This window comes from Sinohyriopsis cumingii, chromosome 2, assembly GCF_028554795.1.
Source record: "Sinohyriopsis cumingii isolate HCF-2022 chromosome 2, ASM2855479v2, whole genome shotgun sequence".
Classification (NCBI taxonomy): domain Eukaryota; kingdom Metazoa; phylum Mollusca; class Bivalvia; order Unionida; family Unionidae; genus Sinohyriopsis; species Sinohyriopsis cumingii.
The window spans coordinates 93495055-93518126 of NC_142962.1; the positions used below are offsets into that span (position 1 = coordinate 93495055).

General features: G+C 36.4%; 1 protein-coding gene across 3 annotated transcripts in view; it reads left to right on the top strand.

The window, feature by feature from the left end:
• Positions 1 to 23072, top strand: part of LOC149805383 (protein MMS22-like) — a 121020-nt gene that overhangs the window by 59213 nt on the left and 38735 nt on the right. For all 3 annotated transcript variants that reach the window (XM_089949877.1, XM_089949883.1, XM_089949881.1), the window contains exons 17-20: positions 4358 to 4417; positions 10352 to 10441; positions 12058 to 12169; positions 18039 to 18211. In XM_089949877.1, the coding sequence (XP_089806003.1) occupies positions 4358 to 4417; positions 10352 to 10441; positions 12058 to 12169; positions 18039 to 18211 (435 nt within the window). The remainder of the gene's footprint in view (positions 1 to 4357; positions 4418 to 10351; positions 10442 to 12057; positions 12170 to 18038; positions 18212 to 23072) is intronic.

Genomic DNA, 23072 nt, shown 5'->3' on the forward strand with positions numbered 1-23072 from the left:
CTAGCGAAATGTCTTTTGTCATCAGTAAACTCTTATTCACTGAGATATTTTCTAGGACCCTGTTAGAGCATTGAAGTGGTACTTGAAACACATTGCACAGATGAGAAGAGGACAATCTTGCTTGCTTTTACCAAGTTAGAAGGAAAAGGTGATATTTCTGCTAAGGTTCTTTCATTCTGGATTTATTGGGTTATGCCCTCAGCCAGCAAAGAATATGACTTTCGTGCATAGGCTTGTGAAGTTGATGATTAAAACTGCTCTCTGACAAGAACTATTCGCATATGGTATGGAAGCCTAACATGACAATTTCTGGTTTCTACCTGAGATAACTTTCATTTCAAAGTGCTCTTTTTGGCCTGGTATATCTATATCAGTAACATAACAGGTTACTTTTCCAAATTGCTTTTCAGCTTTATTTTGATGTTGGTTGCTCTGCTATTTTTTCCTCATAATTTGTACAAGACTTTACTTGCTTTTACATTTGGAGATTTTGGGCTTGACCAACATGAGTACATAAGAAAGCTCCTGTAGCTTCCTGTGGGTTTGTGGTTCTTCCATTGATTTTTTCCTGGGATTTACCTCTATCAAATGAACTGGCTACCATGTATATCCCATTATGTGCTGAAAAATGGAATTAAACCCATAAAAAAAACTACATTAGTATACCATAGTCAGGCCCGTCTTCAGGGCAAGGGGATGTAACTTCCACCACATATTACCTAATGTATTTGAATAAGAAATGAATATTTGAAGTAAAAGGTTCTTTTAGACTGCACACACTGTGGTCCAAAAGTATAGACTATAGCATAAGCGAGGGGCATGAGTTACTAAGGTATCACTGAAAAATGAAGAAAGGGTTGGTTATGTTAAATGGTTGAATACTTGTTTTATAAGCTTGTTTTGTGAATTATTGTCAATTAAATAACCTTTTTCTAATGAAGCTGTTTGTTTTTCTGCATAAACTACCTATAATAATAATAATAATAATGACCTTATTTAAAGAGGGTAACACAATTAGCTAAGAACTAATCTACCTTGAGGACCTCATACAACGGAATTTATTTATTTTAGCTGCATCTCAGAAGCCACCGGATATATTGGGTTGGGAAGAAGGAAATAGAGTGGGCATTTCTAATCTCAACTGGAATACTGTTCCAGAGCAGAGTTCCAGAGTATTGGAAACTTTTTTTAAATAACTCCTTATTTGGTTTGGGAATTTTAAACTTTTTAGTAGACATGGATCGCAGGTGGGGAGTATTACCAGGTAGCCTATACTGGAATAGTGATTGTAAATATTCAGGAGTACTATTATGAGATATCCTGTACATTAACTTGGCTTTTCTCAGATTTGGTCTTTAACAGGTAATATTTTTAACCTACCAGCTAACTTTTCCTTGCTTTCTTTCTGGATTGATATTAGCCCAAATGCTCTTTTTTGAAGATGTGCCAGCTTTGCTATGTTTTTATAATTTGAATTACCCCATACTGTATTACAGTAGTCTAAATATGGTTGTATGTAACTGTTATAAAATAGTTTTCTGTGCCTTTCAGGGAGAAAATATCTTATCCTACTGAGAAGCCGTAAACTTGAATTGACTTTTTTACTTATATGTTTGATATGTTTAGTCCATGATAGGTTTGGGGGCCCCGAGTGGCCAAGTGGTCTAAAGTGCTGTCTGTCACGGATCACTGCCATCTCACCTCTGTCTGCGTAGGTTCGAGTCTCGGGCTCAGCCAGTGTGGATACGTGAGAAAGCTTGCTGGTAGCTTCTCGTGGGTCGGTGGTTCTTTCCGGGGTTTTCCCGGGTTCTTCCTCCACCATTAATACTGGCCGCCATGTATAGCCTATCTTGTGCTGAAAAATGGCATTAAACCCTATAACAACAACAATAACAACAACCATGATAGGTTATTATCTACCAGAACACCAAGTAATCTATCATGACAGACCATTTGCAAATTTTTATCCTTCCACGTCAGACATAGTTCATCACTTTCAAGATTTGTCATTCTTTGCCGTGTTGAGATAAGTAATATTTTAGTTTTACCAGTATTTACCACCATGCCATTGCATGTGCACCAGTTTTCCAGTTTGTTTAGGGCATTCTGTAAAGAAATTTCGAGTTCATGGTTTGTGTTTTGGATGTCTGACAATGTTATGTCATCTGCATAGAGATCTGTAGATGATATTGAGTCTCTTAGTAAAAGTGGTAGGTCATTAATAAATAAAATAAATAGTAATGGACCTAGAATTAATATATGTTCAAGATGACCACTGTTTGAAAGATTGTTAAAAACATTAGGTTTCAACATGTACCACATTTGCAAGCAAAAACATTGTGTTTTACACCACTGCTCTTTGGATACATTCTAGTATTATTGTTGATTCAGAATAAAACTATATTCTATTTTTTTAAATATTATTTTTAGAAACAGCAATATCAAAACTACTTTCTCTGTTGTTCTATCACTAAAGTATTGATGATTTTGTTTCATTGCAAGTAATTGCAAAATTTCAGCCCATCCATGAGCAAACTTCTGAATGCCAATAAGGAAATTTTAAGTTCATTACAAACTTTGGATCTCACTTCTCCATATTAAACCCCATCTATAGATAAAAGCTTTTCATGCACCAAATATGCCTTTAGCTTGATTACATTGCTCTCCTTGATAACATTGGTGAATGGGTAGGATAAACCAATGTTAGATACTTTATTGATGATGCTTGCATAAAAATATTTAAAACAATTTTCAATTAAAATGAGTTAGTCTTGACATATGGTGATGAGTGCTAGCTTTCACATGGATTTGCATGTTTTTTTAGCTTTCTTTCTTCTTCCCCCCTTACTTAATTTGATACAAAAAATGTACTTGATATGATAATACGATGTAGGCCTACTGTTAATTGATTTAAACAATGCAAAAACACTTCAGCAAAATGCAGATCAAAACACAATCTACACTTCATTGGGTTTGCACGGAAACACATACAAATATTGCTTTATTGCTTTGACAGTCATGAATAGAGAAATTGTTAATTTCATTATGTTAATTCCAGATTTCGAGGTACCAGCCAGAGTTTTCAGCAATAAAACGAGTGAAATATCAGGGTTTTATTTACCAAGTTTGATTGCAGTTTTATCCATGTACTTAAAATAGGTGCCGATTTCTTAGTATTTTCGGTAAGAGTGGGATCTACATCTGCCTCCACATTATAAGCAGTTTTGCAAGTAATCTAGGTACAATAAAACAAGGGAGCATTGTACAGGCAAGATTTCCCTAAAATTGCATCCCTGGAAGATTTTGTCCTTCCTCTCCAGTAGTAACTGAAGAATGATTTTGGTGCCAGTCCCTCAGTACAGATCAATCACATCTGACTTCTGTTTGAGAAAGCATTTGATAATGCAGCATTTAGTGCTTAGATGAGCTAAAAGACATTGTTAGCACTTCGGAGGGTTGAATTCACACGATAGTGGAAGAACTTCTAACATATCATTATAATGTGGGTTTGTGAGAAAGCTTGCCAGTAGCTTCTCGTGGGTTGGTGGTTCTTTCCGGGGTTTTAACGGGTTCTTCCTCCACCATTAATACTGGCCGCCATGCATAACCTATTGTATGCTGAAAAATGGCATTAAACCACACAACAACAACAACAACATATTATAAGTGAAGTATTGTTGAAGGAATATATTTTACTTCCAAAATTGTTTGCAGATCTGAAAGTATGAAGTTTTCATGAAATGAAAAATCTATTTCACTGCTTTTGAATATTCATTTGTATTTATATCTTCTTTTCTAAAATGAGATACAGATAGAAATATATTTCTTGTGTGGGCTGAATAGACATTATTGTCATTGCCATGAGTATAGATAGAATCAGGTACCTCAGGTTCAAACAGTAAGTGGAGTAGAACATAAAGAGACATCAGTTTAAAGTAGTTTGGATAATTTAAAAATAGTCATAGTAAGACATTTACTTGGGATATGTGACTTGTATATCAATGGTTCTTTAGATAAATGAGGTTGTAATGTATACAGACATTCAAAACATGCTTATTGCTTTTTATGTCTGACTAGAAAATGTATTTATGGCAATATCAGCTATAGATTAAAGGAGTGCAGAGCAAGGAGAAATCTTGTCCATATAACCAGATACTATTTTTCTTTCATTCTTATCTAAAACATTAAGTCTTGATATTGTCGTTTACACTTTATTAGGAAATGTGACTGATGTGAATTTTGTTGGCTGAGTTAGTTGATTCTTGATCCCAACTTCTTTGTGCTGTTATTCAATTATGACTAATGTAATAATCTCCAGAAACTGTTGAACTGAACTGATGTGATGTGCATATTTCAGCAAAAGTGCTGTGAATTTGTACCAGAGATGTAAGAAATGGACATCAGAACATTTGGATGGGTAAGTAATATAATCATTTGGAACATGTAACTCTTGTGTGCAATTACATACTTGTATCAAATTCTTCATGTGCCAATGCTTTCCCTATGGAATGACCATGTATTATACTGACTGCTTTCATTTTGTAGGTGACAAGGCCAGTTTTCTTGTAACTTAAGTGTGAAGCTCAGTGTTAATAACAGTAATACATTAACTGCAATTATTGCATGGTTATATGTTTTTCCAGCACTTGTCACCTGTCCAAGCAAATTGTTTCCTCCTACAATTTGAAATTTAGGTCTAAAATAATCAAAATAACAATATTGCAATTTTATAGCTCAGTTCACTTCCAAAAATCAGATTATAATCCTTCTTTCCATTTCTGAATGTCTCATGGTCACCTAGACTTCATGATTTACTTAAAATCAATCACTTTCACTTGGGGGAGGAGATCTCTGACATTGACTAGGAACGTGTTAGCTGTAAAGTGTGAGGGATCTTTAAGACTTTCTGTCATAAGAAAGTTGACATTGTCAGGTGGCAAGCCCTGCTGTCATGATGTAAAGGAAGCATAGTCATCATCTTGCTCAAATTGACCTGGATTTAATAGAAAAAATCTCATTTGTCAGAGTCAAGTCAACAGAGACCTTGCAGTAAGGTCTACAAGATCTGACTGATCACTGACACTGGGTCACTGGGCACAAGGCACCAGCTAATGTGGCAGGTGACAGTCATCATAGATCTATCACTGGTTCCCAAGAAATGTCTCAAGTGTCGTTAAGCACCAAGTGTTTGTCGTCATCCCAGAACAAGAACTGGGTCACTGGGTGTTGATCGATAGGCACCAGGTGCCAATCATCAATTATGTTGTATGCTCCTAGTCATTATTAAGTCTCAGGTCACCAGTTGCCAAACACTGAGTGCTGAGCACTGAGCAACATATGCCTGGTAATAAAAATTAATTTTCAGACTCTGTACTGGCTTTTGACCACTTTTTGGGAAAGGATCATTTTTATAATTTCCCTTTATCAATATTTCCATTCAGTCCCTATGCAGAACAGGCTTTGAGTTTTATTGTTTTTTTTGTGAGGAAGGGATCCAGTCAAAACTCTCCCTTAATGATGTTCCTGTTCAGCCCCAATGGAACTTGGAGACTCCCATCATGTGGTGGCAAGTTAGGCATGTCTCCTTTTCCAAGCATGTCACCATGGATGGTTTTGCAGTGGATTAATGGATTTGAAGACCAGGTACCCAATGGATGTTCCTAGCCTCCTGTGGCCTCATTAAGAAGGGAAGGGGACATTCCAACCATGACAACAGGGATGACTTTGCTGTGGCTATATGGACTAATGAGGGAAGTGGAGGTGTACCACCACTCAATGCCTTTTGCACCAAGAGGGAATGGCTGATCCCTTTACCTAGGAACAGAGGCTGACTGGGCTAGTGTCTCCCCTCTGCCAGCCTTCTGAAATTTATTTGCCTCCCTTTCCCTTTTCTAACCATGACATCGCGGATGACTTTGCTGTGGCTTGGTGAATGAATGGCTGAGGAAAAGAGGACCACCACTTGCTGCTTTCTGCATCAAGAGGGAATTGTAATTCCTTTCTCCAGGGTGAGAGCTTCAGTGTGCTAGTCCTGTCACCCACCACCATTAAGAGCATGGACAAGACAGAATTGGACTGCCTTGCCCTGAGAACAATAACAGGAGGACAAATTATTGATTTTTTGTGTGGAGGCAGATCAGTTCACAAAAGAACCCTTCACTCCATGACCTACTCATCTGTTGGGTTTTCCTCTTTCATTCCATGATGTGGGTCAAGTGACTGAGGAGAAATTAATGACTTAGGTTAGGATGGGAAATGAGGTTTTCTGCTGCCTTATGCCATAACTATGTCCCAAAACATTGGGATCCTTGGTTGCTATAATCCTCTTCAGTTTGCGGACCACACTGGTGGCCTGGTGGTTAAAGCATCTGCCTTGGATGCGGGAGATCGTGGGTTCAAACCCCAGCATAGTCATACCAAAGACTAAAGCTGCCTCGCTTAGCACTCAGCATTAACAGGTTGGTTAAGGATTGGTCAGCCTGGTGTCAGGATAATGTGACTGGGTGGGACATCATGCTACATGTCTATCTGCGGCATGATGCCCCAGTGCTAGACATCACTATAAACTGCTACACTGTAGACATTGTAGCCATATCACTGGAAAAATTGTTAAAAGATACATTACAAAAATCAAAATCACACACACACACTCTTCAGCTTGGAGAGGCTCTTTGGAGCACAGCTCAAGTAAACCTGCTTTTGCACCCTCACTCAGTGATGGCAATGGAGCTGATTCAGAAGTTGTCTAGAAGTTAAGTAGGGGACAAAAGAAGGGGTGATATATCTTGTCTTCTGCATTTTGTCTCCTGGTTTCAGCATCCAGCTTAAGGGTCTATTTCCCTGCTTAAATCCATGAGCCTCACACCTTAGATTCAGATGCCTCCCAGGAATTTTGCAGGGATCTGGGCCCATTTTCCCATCAAAGGTCTCAAGGCTTTGGAACTGAAGTCATGGACCATAGCCTTACATGATAATCATTTATCTTTTGCTGCCTCATTTCTTTTTAGCTTCCTCCTTCTATCTGTTGAGGGCAGAATAATTATATCCATCATCGATGCAGGGATTGCTTGAGGCTGCTGCCAAAACATTGAGACAATGTGCTCTCAATGTCCATGGAGTTCACATTCATGCGTATCCACAGACATTATTTGGAGGGCTAATCCCTACAGTGGCTTTGCAAGGATCATCAACTGAGGTTCATGGTACCAGACCCAGATAAACCAGTGAAGAAATAACCCATCCTGTTCGGTCCATGGACCCTTCCTACTAAATTTCCTTCTGCTCATCTTAATCACAATGGGATGTAGTCTACTGATCCCTCCAGTCTTCATGAAAGAGGAAAGTAGTCATCCCAAAGGAGTCACACCCTCACCTGGGGAGACCCCCTCTTCCCAATGTCCCAGCTAGTGTCTGATTAAGTCTATTTTCAGATGCTTGATTTGACATCTTGGGCCATGTTTGGGTCCTTTCCGCAGGAGAGAGGGTTACTGGCTTTACATCAGGAACCTTACATCTGCTTAAGAGACCCTCATTTTCTTCCACCAATATCAATCACTATAGGAAGAAAATTTACACCTTACTAATGCAGGGTGCAGATCATGTTGCTTTTATTCTAAATCTCCAATTAATACCCTAATTTGTGTAATTTATTTGTACACAAAAAATAATTATTGATTGCAGAGTATGAAAAAATATATGTAAAGATATAATTGTTAGTTTTGGAGAGTACTGGCTAAATCTGATAAATAAAGGGATCAGACCTGAACAAGGTTTAGTGCCACATGAAAATTCCTGACCTAACTACTAAAGTAACCCAAAAACAGAATTTTTGTCACATTTTCCTCACAATTAATTAATCCAATTACAATACAAAGAGTTTTGTTGTTATTACAGAGAGAGATAGATGAACAGTAACGTTGTCTCTGTACGATTATGAGTATTCAGAGTGTATTTTTTTCTAGCTATTGTGATGTATTATGTTGGCAATGTGATTGTCTAATTCAAAGAGGCTCATTTATCTATGAAAATTACATGTGCATGTTTTACTTTTAGGTAAATTGTAAGCAACAATATAATCCCCTGCTGTGTTCATTTTTAGCATTTGGAGAGAGATATTAAAGGCCATTATAACATTTATTGTTCAATTACCTGAGAATTGTGATCTTCCTCATGTACATGGGCACTACTGTCAGAACATCTCTGCATAAACAGTCAATTCTTATTTTGATTACAGTGCCCATTATCACAAGAACCACATGGCTATGCAGTTTTATTATGTGCAGATTGAATATGCCTTAAGCTGAGGCTAACTAATTCTAATCAAGGTCAGACTGAGTAAATGATTTTCTCAAATGAGATTAAATTAGTGAGACAGTCTATGAAGAAATGAAAATATATCTGTGAGCTTTAAAGGCCATTGTTCAAACAGTAGCAGATCTCTTGTTCTTCACACTCCCTGATAATGATAACAATGGAAAGGTGTATCATAGGACAAAGATAACAATAGAAGAATGTATCAGAGGATAAAGATAACAATAGAAGGGTGTATTATAGGATAAATATAACAATAGAAGGGGGTATTGTATAGGATAAAGATAACAATAGAAGGGTGTATCAGAGGATAAATTCTCAGTAATTGTTAATTTGACAACAAAACATCAGTTGGCTTCAGAACTTGTTTTAAAATGTGACAGTGAATCCTTAGTACTCATTTACCATGTTTAAATACCCACTCATTTGTAAAATTCAATAAGTCATATTAGTGAAAGTGGAAATAATGAGACTGGACAGTAGCATAAACACTTGAACATAATATTGTCCCAAAAAATGTTTAATGAGACTGGACTTTTTCATACAAGAAAATATTTGCTTTTTTACACCCATATCATTCATTGTCTGTCATAATTGTTATATTTAAATTGTGTAAAAGCAGCTAGACCAATTTAAACAAACATGGCTGAGAATATCCTGGATGGAAGAAGTTTCTACTTTGCACAAATTTTGCTGATTGCCATCTGATACGGGCACAATGACTTTACAAAAGCCTTTAAAAGACTTCTCAGAAACTGATGAACAGAATTTGACCAAAGATTTGACATAACATATTCTGATGTGAAAGCCTCCTACATTTGTACAAGTGGTGTTGATCCACCATGAAATATGACTGCCAACACTAAAAATTAATGGTTTTTTTATATCTCTGAATAATATTGGACTCAATTTAATGGAAAGCCCCTGGAATGAAGTCTTTTCAGGCTTGTATAATGATGCCAATACTAATGACTCTGTTTTGCAATCTGCAATCTAATTGGTGCAATTGTTAACAATTGAAAACCCACAGAACTGAATTTAAAAACTTTGCAGAAAAAACATTTTAGAATCAAGGCCTTTTATGGTTTGAGTAAATGATGCTAATGACCATCAAATAATATATCCACTTATACTAAAAGTAGTAAACATTAAATGACTTTCCCCACGTTCAGATGAACAGAATTCTACTGAATCTGAGGAGGTTAGCATGCTGGACTTGTGACTGAATGGAAGCATGTTGAATCCTATGATCAGATCCACCTTGAGTCTGTCACCATGTCCATGGGCAATGCACATTACCATTGCCTTGGCAACAAATAACCTATTTGTGTTCCTGTGCCATAAAACATGAAATCAACAACATCCACGACAAATATAATGAATTTTTAATTTAAAAAAATGACTGCTGTTATAAAAATAGACATATCATTACAAAAAACTCTCTCCAAAATTGCTGAATGGAATGTGACCAAATTTGACAAAACACATCTTTGAGAGAAAGCCATTCAGATATATAACAAATGATGTTTATCACCAATTCAGTATGATCACCATTAATAAACAGAAACTTCTGTTAAAGAGACTTGTTCACATGTAATTCTAAACTTTATTATATTTCTAAATCTTTTAAATAATCATTTAAGATTCTCTAATTAAAAAACACAAATTGTATGCCAACTATCTAACTTGCCTTGTAATATGGCAACCATTACTAAAAGTATAGAAACCTTGAATTGTCTGAAAGTATCAGATTAACTGAGATTTCTTGACCAGCTGCCCTTGACTTTGGCTCATAGGAAGATGTCAACTAGGTGAGCAGTCTCGTGACTGTAAATCCTGCTTTAGGAATCAGCAGCATATATAGATGTAATGGTTTCTTGTGATCTCCTGATAATCTATATCCTTAAAGAAACTGGAGTTGTTTATTTATTTTCCTTTTCCAAATGTACATTATGGTTCAAAGATTAGATTCCCATTTAAGTCTGTTGGGCGTACTGACATGTCCATGTTCCCAATTATGTCCCTTTGATCTGTTCTGCAGGTTGAGCCAGGAGACCAGTTTTGGCCTCTTCCTGTGTCTGGTGGGACAACATCTGAAGCAGGCTAGTGAGTGGAGACAAGTTAAAGGCAGGTTGGTTGGGATTTATTATAAAATACTTAGTGCATACAGAATTTCTGCTTGTAAAAATTTAAGTCATTGTATCAATTTACCTCTGGAAATATACAAAGAATTTGTTGGGAAAAAATGGATATGTTGCATTCCATAATTCTTTGTAGATTTTCTTATCATCTTTCCAGTCAATCATAGGTACAAAAAATCAAATATTTTTCAGCATTGGCATTGTTATCAGCATTACACTCATTTTATTTTTATTCTTTCATTGTGTGAAATCAGGAATAATAGTTCATTGTATGTCTGTTTCTCTGTAAACATTTTCATTTCCAGAGAATAACTCTCAATTCCTTAGAGTATTTCAATCATAGAAGTGTGTTTTGTTACTTAAAAGTTTCTGCATTCAGTATTAAAGGTGTCAGTGAGTACCGGGGTACTCGGGTACCCACCTGTTCTTAATTACCCCGGTAGTAAAATTATCTACAGGGTACCCATTTAGTTAATTTAAAAAAAAAAATTATATCTGAGGACATCAGGAGGACATCATAAGCAAGCATGTGACTATTGGCTGCTGCACATTTATTCATCATAGACCTTCATCTCCTGATCTTATATTTTTGATGCTTGTGAACAGTTTTCTTATTTTATATTTACTGTACATGACAAGTTTCCAAGAAAACAAATGGGCTTCTTGAATTCGAAACTATGTGTCACAGAGTCATTATAGTTATTACACACTTAAGTATCAAACCAGTCTAAACTGAGAGAAAAACATGGTGCCAAATATGAAGTAAAATAGGCTTTATTGATATGACTCGTGGATGTTTTATGACTAAAAGATGTTGGAGGAGGGATTTTAAAGAACATATCACAGCAGGATAAAGGCAAATCAATAGTGCTTTACAAATATTGAAAGGAATTCAACTGTGATGTAATACAGTATTCAGAATTTATGGACTTCACAACATTTCAGTGAAAGGTAAATTTGTAATGTAGACTAGTTAAAGTGAATGTTGTGTATAAATAATTTAACTGCAGATCCAGGTAAGTAGTAAAAATAAATTTATGTTTTTCATACAGTTTTCTGTAATTATTGCATGTAATATATATAGATTATTCTCTTATGCTCAGATTGCGTTTATGTGCCACTCATATTAGTAATAATTACACTTATGCCTCATGGAGGGTTGGTGGAGAACACTGGCTATAGGGTACTATTACGAGTAGTATAAAAATTGAGATTGCTGGAACATGGGATAGTTTCAGTAAAAGTCTTTAAATAAAGACCAGGAGGATTGCCTAGGTTTTTCTTATTACAAACAAGACTGTCTATGTCATGAAACAGTTTTATTAATTAGGCAAGTTAATGCACATATTCACACTTTTGTAACTGTTTCCTTTAGAGTCATAAAAATGATGGGCATTAAAACATAAACTGTCAGTTTGATAACGGTCATGTGTATTTAGTCATTAGTCACCAGCTTTGAGTCCTTGGATCTTTATCACAGTGCTAAATACACACAGGCAGTAAAGAACATTGTGGTCCTTTGGTGTTGATATCTGACAGTTTCAGGTTTTATAGAGAGCTCATCTTTGTATCAGATTTTAAATGCCGTGTTGTTTTCCCTTTGTAGATTTTACTCAAAGTTCCATCAGCGCCGTATTCAGCAATTGTCAGAGACAGGATTGTACAATCTGACCTGTCTATTCCTGACACTGGCCAGGACAGTTGACCACCTGGATGTGGTGAGATTACACTGTTGAAACATTTGCCGTTATAACCTTACTTGTATTTGGTGTAGTGCAGGGGATAGAATTATAGCAATCAAACAGATTTTATGGTGAATGGTTGTACTGTAGCATCATCAGTTCACTGTCTTTATGATGTCTTAGTTAAAAATGCTTGCAAGCAACTCAGAATTGTCAGTATTCAATATTACTATATGCTCATTTTTTCCCCTGTTAACTTTACATTGTCAGAATCAAGCAGTATTACCCAATATTGAACCTGTGCAACAATACACATATAGCATTCATGTGCATAAAGGAACTACTTTCTATTGTAAACAAACAATGGACGCAGATGCCAGCACTTTTGATTTGTACACAAATCATGTACACTTGCGTAAGAGGCTCTTTACGTTGTGGTTGTTTAAATTTGTTTCTGAATGAACTAAAACAGATGTTTCGTTGACTGCCACATACCAGCTGCTTTGGCACATTCCGCATTGATACAATGTTTCGGATTTTGGCTAGCTACAGTATATAACAGACACAAGATAAGGTCCTTACAAATAACATATAGTGACAAGTCATATACTCTCTTCTTTAGCTGGTGATAAGAATGGCAAAATAAAATATACTTACATTTTTACATCCTGAATTTCCTCAAAATGTATTTTCTTAATTCTGCAGATCCGAATTACATGAGCTGTATCATAGGTTCTCAGACTGGATTACACATTTCGAAATTGTACTGTAATTTTGATAATAAGTGCAGTTACATCCTCCTTATTGCACTCAAAATGAAATAAGCATTAAATTTCATAGCGACTTTTTCATAAATGCAATTGAAAGACTTCATATTTTTCCCACATTATGATTTCAAACATTCAATGACAGAAACAGAAACACATTTGCAGATGTCAACACGCTTCTCCCTAGCTTCTTCAATCTGATGTATTTCATGTGGAATTGTCACATACAAATCAAGTCCATAATCACAAAATTTCATAGAATCTAGAAAAATACCAAAATCTATTCATTCCAGATCAAATGGAAAAGTTGTTGCAATGCACATTCATTCACAATATGACTCCAAATTTCAATTTTGACTAGACATGCCATTTTTTTTCGAGAGTTATGTCAAGCACACGACTAAGTTAAAACTTTATCTGGGCGGAGTTATGTGCGCAGTAATAATGCTGATTTGTGTAATGATGAATATGCGCTTGTGTATTCAGTTTGGCATGCGGCATACATTCATTTACGTTGTTTATTGTAGTGTATTTTGTTTATGTAATTAATCCTTAGGTAGAATAAAAAAATGAGCATATAATAAAAGGTTACTGCATTTGTATGGGAAAATATGAACTCGTTTTGTCGGAAGGATATACTTCACTCCCAAGGTCGTGCAATATTCCATCCAAAAACTTGTTCATATTTTCCCATACAAATGCAGTAAACTATAATTGTAAACCCTTGTTTGGGGGAATATTAAGCTTTATGAACACCAAGCTTTGTATTGACCAATTTATATTTTTACTGGTTCATTGAAACAAGGCAATTAAATGATTTAGAGACAAAATTGCAATTTAACTTGCTTTAAAATTGTACAGATACCATTTCAGTTGCATTATGCAATGAACTTAATGTTACGATGTCACTTAAAACTTAATGTTATTATATAACTTAAGAGTTCATGACATGATAACCATGCAGTATAATGACCATGCGATCACATGATTATCATCATACAGTGGAAAACCATCGCACAGAGGAATTATGCAGTACCTTATTTTCTGCATGTTTTTGGATGGCCAAAACAATAGCATTTTTGTTGCTATCAGGAAATATAATAATTGTTTTCTGAAAACAAACAGGATGAATAAACATTGCCTCAGCAATAAAATTATTACCTATGATAACGTGCCTAAATGAAAATGGTGCTGCTCAGACATCCAGTATGGCTGACTCAGCAGCCATTTTGGAAATCTTGTTATCACTACACCTCCTGAATGGATGGTTTTCAACAAATGATGAAGTCTAGTTGGTCTTAAATGAAATTGGCATGGATCTGACATCCAATACAGACACTACAGTAGCCATCTTGAAAATTTCTTATTGCTACTTTGAACAGAAAGATATTTTGATGTAGGGTTTTGACCAGAAAGACTTTTTATGTTGTCCTAAATGAAAATGGTTCTGCTCCAGTATCTGATATGGCCGCCACTCCTACTGAATGGATGGTAATATCAAATGGGTGTTTTACTTAAAGACTTTTCTTGATGTCTAGTTCATCCAAATGAAAATGTTACAGGTGTGATGGCAGTATGGGCTATTCACTACAAGACCATTTTATGTTGTCTAGTTGGTCTTCAATGAAAATGGCTCAGATTTGACATCCAGTATGGCCATCATGGCAGCCATCTTGAAATTCTTGTTATCGCTACTCCTGTTGAACAGGAAGTCATAGTGGCATAGGGTTTTCACCAGAAGACTTTTTATTATATACATTTGGTCCTAAATGAAAATTGTGCTGCGTGGACATGCAATATGTCCACCACAGGGGTCATCTTGAAAATTTTGTTATCACTATTCCATCTGAATGGATGTTCCTATCAACATGGGGTTTTCTCTGATACATTTTTAGTTAGTTCTTAATGAAACATTTACAGATTTGACATCCATTATAGCCACCACAAGAGCCATCTTGAAAATCTCATAAATGGAATGTCATGTCAACATTGGGGTTTTCACTGGAAGACTTATTATAGTGTCTAATTAAATAATAAAAATTGTGTCAATCTGATATCCAATATGACCACTACATCTTCCATCTTGAACATCTTTTGTTGCTGTTTCTTCTTGATCAGTGGTTCCCAAAGTGGGCAGTACTGCCCGGGGGGGGGGGGGGGGGGGGGGGCGGGATTATCAAGGGGAGTGCTGATGCTGAATAATGCTTGTTATAGGGTAAGGTAGGTGAGTGCTGAGGATAACCAAGGGAAAGTGGCCCAAAAAAGTTTTCACCTGAAGACTGCCTATGCTTATGATCTCTAGTTGGCCTTAAAATGATGATTTGACACCCATTATGGCTACCATCTTGAAATCTTGGTATTACTACTGTTCCTAAATGGAAAGTCATATCAATATGGGGTTTTCACCAGAAGACAAATTCTGAAGGAAAATGGTGGTGCTGATCTGACCACAAATATGGCTGTACAATAAAGATGATACCAGGGTGTGTCAGTGTGCAAATCACACAAAATATTTACAATTTCACACACATGTAAAACAGTGATGTGCAAAAACTACAGCAGATTAGTTACAAGTCAAGCATATAAATATGAACTCTGTGTAGCATACAGTTTTTATTTAACTGTTAGCCTTAAAGTGCTTGCTTGGATACAAGTTTCACTGCCAGTAGAGGTCTCGATGCTTGTCACAATTTTTGGCTTTTCACAGGTAGTATAGTTTGAAGTCTCTTGATTTTAACTAGTAAGTCCTAATTATTTTAATTATACATAGATCAAGTAATAGATTAAATGAAATTAATTGTCAGATAAATGATTGACAGATAGTTAGAAACAAAGATATTTATATTGAATGAGGCTTAGATAGATAGAAGGTTGCATTGGAGATGATTGGGTTTCTTCTTGTATATGTGTGTATACCTAAAATCTATAATTAACAATAAAGTTAAATAATATCAGTTTTCAAAATATTAATGCTTGGACAAAGGAACATAAGACTCTTAATTTGTTAAAACTTGAATAATGAAGTGAGATTTTGTTAATAAGTCTGAGTAAGCCACATACACAATCTTTTTATGCAATGTCACTAAAGTTTGGACCGTTCTGGTGGCCTAGTGGTTAGAGCATCTGCCTCGGATGCAGGAGGTTGTGGGTTCGAGCCCCAGCCGAGTCATACCAAAGACTTACAAAAATGGTACTAACAGCTGCCTCGCTTGGCACTCATCATTAAGAGGTTAGTGTTAGGACTGGTTGGCCTGGTGTCAGGATAATGTGACTGGGTGAGACATCATGCTACATGTCTGTGGCATGATGCCCCAGTGCTAGACATCACTCTAACTGCCACACTGCAGACATCATAGCGATATGACTGAAAAATTGTTAAAGCTACGTTAAAAATCTAAATCACACACGCACACACTAAAGTTTGGTGCCTCTTGAACAAGTTCATTACGAGTCAGACTTTTGTGCATACCATAAGTTCTGTGTTTAGGTCACTTCTCAGGTACTGAGGTGAGGGATTGATGTTCCATTTTTCCTAAAAACACAAAATGATTTTACAATACAGATTCAATCTAAATATAATGACAAATGGACGAATGTCAAAACTATTCATGCTGGTGATAAAGATGTCTCTTGAGAGTCTCCTTGTGTCTGAGATCAAGAGGCAGTTCATTCCAAGTGAATGTTGTCAGTAGTTTTACGAGTGTCAGATGATGAGTGAAAGCTTCTAGCAGGAGTGTATACATGAGTGAAATGGGAGACATATTTTGGAACAGAGGCAGTCATCCATATGTCCCAGAAAGAAGAGATTTTGTGTTTGATTGCAAACAGATGGTCTTTTGTACTTTGTGAAGAAGTGGGGTAATATGATCAGTTCTTGGTGCTTTAAGAATGATCCTAGCTGCAGTGTTTTGGACCTTTTGAAGTTTATGCAAAAGACACAGCAGCAGACCAGAAAGAAGAGTGGTACAATAGTCCAGTCATAAGGTAGTAATGAACACACAAACGTTTTTGTTGCATCATTTGCCAGAAGAATGTCAATAGAGCTGATGCGTCTCAGCTCCATGCTTTAGCCACCCACCTGCCTCTGTCATAGCCACACCACCTGCCTCTGTGTCAAAGCCATAGCACCTGCCTATTTGTTAAAGTCATACTATCTGTCTTTGTGTCCAAGCCACAGCACCTGCCTCTCTGTCAAAGCCACACCACCTGCCTCCGTGTCATAGCCACAGCACCTGCCTCTGTGTCATAGCCACACCACCTGCCCTTGTGTAAAAGCCACAGTACCTGCCTATGTGTCAAAGTCACAGCACCTGACTCTGTCAAAGTGACAGCACCTGCCTCTGTGTAAAAGCCACAGCACCTGCCTCTTTGTCAAGGCCACAGCACCTCCCTCTGTGTGAAAGCCACAACAAGGGGAAAATGTTATTCAGTATAATTTCATAGAGTGTGAATTTTGAACCAAAACAGATATTTTAATGAAACTTTTGCAAATTGTATAGACAGACTGTCACATGTCATAGGTGTGCCACTTGTCTCAAGGTCATGGTCATGCTGAGGGAAAGTATAAATCAGTGACCTATTCATGTATGGGTATAAAATTTAAATTGATAAAGATATTATAATGAAACTCTGAACTTTTATATATCTTGACATTGTCTCATGTTTTCACTGTCATAACCCTTCCCCAAGGTCAGGGATACTATAAGTCAGTGCCTTTTTTCCTTATCAGTCTGTCACCTTTGTTATGTTTATCTACTTGGAAAAAAGAGACCAATTTCAGGTATCTGGGAAAATTGTTTTCTTAATGCTTGTCTGCAGCAGAAGTTTTTTTCTGTTATATATCTGACAGTGCCAATGCTTTTGCAGTCTTAAACCCTTCCCCAGGATTATGGTAACAACAAGGAATAATTTCAGTAAATAGTCTGTTTCCTTTTGAAGGTTGTCATCTTCCAACTACTACAGTTATTTGGATGAAACTTTTCCCAGATCCACACCTTATCATACAGTAATGAAGTACTTTGCTCAAAGGTCATGGACATTGCTCTGTATCTTGTCACAACTCATACAATTCAGCAAAGAGAATGATGCATGGTATTGTTGTTTATTCAGTGCAAAATGTGAAGCTGTCTGTATTTCAGGGTTCCAAGTTGTGTTCCCTGTATGACATGTTGGATCAGTCCACACTGTCCTTTGGCAAGAGGAGCATCGTATGGATGGGAACCTTCAGTCTGATGTTCATCTACCTGGAAAAGGAGACGGATTTCAGGCATCTAATTGAGAAAATGGTTGAAGCTTTCAATACCACTTGCAGGTATATCAGTTTTGAGTTCTTGATGATTTTTTATTCTGTTCTGTTGGTCCCTAATATAATTGCAGTATACTGTGGTAAGTATGACAGTATGTTCAGAAATACACCTCTCCCTTGATAACTCACGCACAAGGGGGTCCACAAACATTGACTGCACTATAAGCGAGTGTGCCAATTACCGAGGGACCTCCAAAAATTGAAAAAATCTGCTTAAACGTTGAGAAAACTGGGAGGGGGGGACGGTAGGGGACTGGCTGTTTAATGACTTGATCCTCGTTTTACAATCACGTTGATAATAATTGTCAATAACACACTTTGTCTAATGATGTTGTCCGTTATTTTGTGTAAATAACATTTATTTTCAAAATGTCCAACATTTGAAAGATTCCAACTGATTTCAACATCCATCACATGTGTGCAAAAACATCTGTGTATTATGTCACTGCTTTTTGTTTTGTTGATAAGTCTGGTTCCCAGAGTGGTATTTAATAGTATCCTGCCAAATCGGGAGTCTGTTAGCAGGGAACTAAACTAACTGTTGATACACCACCAAACAAGATTCCTTTTTTTTAAAAACAAGTGACATTTATTTCGTGAGACAATCGTCTACATCAAAACTCAATTTTTTATTTGTTCATTTAGTACATTATTGATGTCATGATTTCACTGAAAGTAATAGTGAATCTTCTTATCATCCTTGAGGATATCTCTTAATGCCAGTTCAGGAATTCTCTGAAACTCACTTGCCCACAATGGTCAGTATCTGTGAAACCAAGCTCTTTATTTTACAAAGTATTCTTTTAGCATGGTTGCCTTGCTATATTTGATCAGTTATGAATGAGTATGTTAATTTAAGGTTATATATGTTACATACACAATGATATTGTTAACAGTGTTTGATTGATCCATGAAGTGAGTTCACTCAACATATGATCGGGGCTGCTAGATTTTAAGTTTATTGGATTTGCATGCCTTTTAACTTCTCTTTTAAAACACCGCCTTCATTTGATTCAAAAGACATAATTAATTTGATAATACAAAGGAGGCCAGCTTTTAATTCAGTGCCAGACTACAACAATAACCTCCGTAAGTCAGTTATCAAAACATGGTCGACATTTAATTAGGTTCTCAGAGAAACACCATTTCTTTTATTTTCTGGTTTAGAAAATGGGATCCATGCCTGACCCCATGTTATAAGTGGGTTTGCGAGTTATCAGGGTGTCATGTACTGTAGTATACAATGGTACAAAAGCTTTCATGATACCCAGCTCAAATAAATAGCCATAGTTGGTCCTAAATGAAAATTATGCTTCTCTGACATTCAGTATTGCCTCCATGGCAGTCATTTTGAAAATCTAGTTATTGCTTACACTCCTGAATTTTAAAACATATTTATATGGTTTGGTTTGGCTTTGTGGGGTTTAATGCCATTTTTTCATATGATACCCTGCAGTCAGTATATTTGGTGAAAGTAGAACCTGGTAAGTTCCTAGGAAGAACCACTGACCCACAGAAAGCTACTGGCAAGCTTTCTCACATAGCCATGTAGGTTAAGCCAAGTCTTGAACTCACATGACCAGGGGTGAGATGTGTGAGTGATCTGTAGAGGCTAGTGCCTTCGACCATTCGGAACCCAGGGCCCCTCATGCTGACATGGTGGTTTCAAAAGAAGTCTTTGTATGATGTCTAGTTGGTCCCAAGTGAAAATGGGGAAAATTTTCTTATCACTGTTTTTCCTGAATGGAGTTCATATCAGTTCACATTGTGAATTGCCTGTCATGAGATGTATTATATGAATGGGGTTCATATCAGTTCACATTGTGTATTGCCTATCATGAGATGTATTATATGAATGGGGTTCATATCAGTTCACATTGTGTATTGGAAGTTGCCTATCATGAGATGTATTATATGAATGAAGGAAGCTACCATTACCTATCAGGGTGGCTTCCTTAGTTTCCTAGTAGCCAAAATGGAAAATATATTTTTGACTTCTACAGATTGGGTCAACCAAATTTTTTATCTGGCTTGGCAGGAATGTATCTTAAGATGACCTTTATATACATTATGTCTGGATAGTTCAACTAGCAGTGATGGGGTCTCCATGGCAACCATGTGGAAACATTTTCAGCATCTTTAGATTGGCTGAGCCGATTTAAATCAATCATGGTAGAAATATTTTGTTAGGATATGCTCTTTTAAAGTCCACATGATCACCATGCAGTGGCTTCCGTAGCAAGTGGGCTTCCCTTGTAGTGGTGTGATGTCTCTAGCAGTGGGCATGAAACCTGTTGTTTTTTTATAAATTTCTTCTCTTGAATGGCTAATTCAATTTCAAACTTGGTACAAATATTTCTTTGGAATGCTTTACAAAAAAGAAAGTTTGAATGACATCTGGCAATAGTGTGATTTGCCTAGCAACAAGTTGGAAAACCTGTTTTCAATTTATTCACTACTTTTCTGAGCTGGTTTTGTTTGGGATGGTTTTCCTAGCAATGGTGTGGTTTCCTTGAAGCCAGTTGGAAAAACTTTTTTAATTTTTCTAGAATGAAGACGCCAGTTGTAATCAGTTTTGGGGTGTTTCTTGGGGCATAACTCCAATTTGGCTTCTCTCTGCATGGAAAGCAAACATACTGTAAACCTATTTTCAGCGTCTTCTCCTTTGATCAAATTTGTAATGAATATTTCTTTGGACATGTTATATCAAAGTTGTGTCCAGGGTGGATCCCCTAGTAATGGTATGGATTAGTAGCAACCACATGGAAACCTCAAAATGATCTCATAAGTATGGCTATTGATGCAAGTATTTAAAAGTTATAATAGAATGTCTTTTTCTCCCAAACTGATGCATCATATCAGAGCAATGACAAACAAGTGATTACTAATGAGAGTGAGAGATTTATGGTTGGCTTTTCAGACCTCATGTTGAACATGTTTTATAAGACAATGGAAAGAAAATACAAGGAAAGATGGCATTCATTTATGGCCATGGGAATGTATGCAAATGTATGCATGTGTCTCATTGAGAGTACGTATTTGTATGTGACTGAGAAAGTGAGAGATAAAGAAAAGTTGCAGATGGAGTCACAGCTAGACAGTCTGATATGGAGAACAGAGAACTTGTCCAGCAGTCGCAGATGGAGTCACAGCAAGACAGTCTGATATGGAAAACAGAGTACTAGTCCAGCAGTTGCAGATGGAGTCACAGCAAGACAGTCTGATGTGGAAAAGAGAGTACTAGTCCAGCAGTTGCAGATAGAGTCACAGCAAGACAGTCTGATATGGAAAACAGAGTACTAGTCCAGCAGTTGCAGATAGAGTCACAGCAAGACAGTCTGATATGGAAAACAGAGTACTAGTCCAGCAGTTGTAGATGGAGTCACAGCAAGACAGACTGATATGGAAAACAGAGTACTTGTCCAGCAGTTGCAGATAGAGTCACAGCAAGACAGTCTGATATGGAAAACAGAGTACTTAACCAGCAGTTTATTTAAGACTTTCTATCAGTTTTCAATTTCCTATGTTAGAAAAACGGGATCTTGAAGTTCTGGATTTGATACCTGTGATTGATTCCCATCCCAGATGATGGAGTAAGTGCATTTCATAATACGTCAAAACATGACTCTTTCAAATGGTTTCACTTTTTTTGTCATGCCATCACTGTGATGATGTAAGAGCCTACTCAGTGTATGGACTGACTTCACATAGTGATAGCTATCAAGGTCAAACCTTAAATCTAACATGAATCTTAAGGTAGTCACTAATAAAACCAATTTACTTGAACTTCTTTGTGTATGTCCTTTGAGAAGCTTCAAAATTATATAAATGGTTTTGATAATTCTTCATGGATGGGAGTTGCACAGTTAGTTTAATTGAATTAATTTTTTTATGCCACCATGAGCTATGAGGAGATGCACTGTACTACACGTCTGTTTTTCATCTACTGTCAAGTCAGATTGTGAATTTAGTTTATGCTTAATAATGTTTGAACAACTTTTACTATTTTCATTTAAAATTTGACAGAATTATAGATGTGATTCACAGAGAAATTTGCTTTTCAATTGCATTATAATTTTGTTTAAACTCAGTAGTGTTTGAAGGACCAAATTTGGCTTTTAAGTGTTTCATTAAAGAGACTGGTGAAAGTAAATTTTCACCATTTTCCAATTGAATTTAACAGAATTATGGCCCCAGTTTGACTTGGAAACTTGCCCTTCATTTAGAATTTTATTTCCACTCCTTAACATTTTGATTTACATAAAAATTGGTTTGAGGTTTTGCTAGGTAAAATTTGAATTTTACAATTTTACAATACAATTTAATGGTGTCTGGATTCCTGTTTAACACAGCAATTTGACTGTCACTTCCATCATGATTTTGTTTCTGCTCCATTCAAGGATTTCATGCATATTACCACTTTTGGTATGAGGCTTCACATTATGAAGATCAAGGTCAAGTTTGATTTTCACCATTTTATGGTAAAGTTTGAGATAATTATGGCCCCCATTTATGACTTAAAACTTTTTTCATTAACTCGAGAACTTTTTAAAAATGTAATCAAAATCAAAAAAATAATTTTAAAGTTTGATTAGATCAAAGGTGTTATATATTTTATATCAGTCCAGTTTTCTGTTTACCATTTCCCCCAATCAGACCTTCATTGTATTACATGATGAGGCATGGTTTTTGGATTGACTGTGCTAAGTAAGATAGACTGACATGTCAGACATGTATCAGTACATTGTTGCAGAAACATTTTGTCTACATATTATTTTTTATATCACAATGCAGAGGGGAGGGGGAGCATATTTCAGATGCAGTAACTGTTTAAACAAATGAATTTTGTAGAGAACTCTCAAAGAAA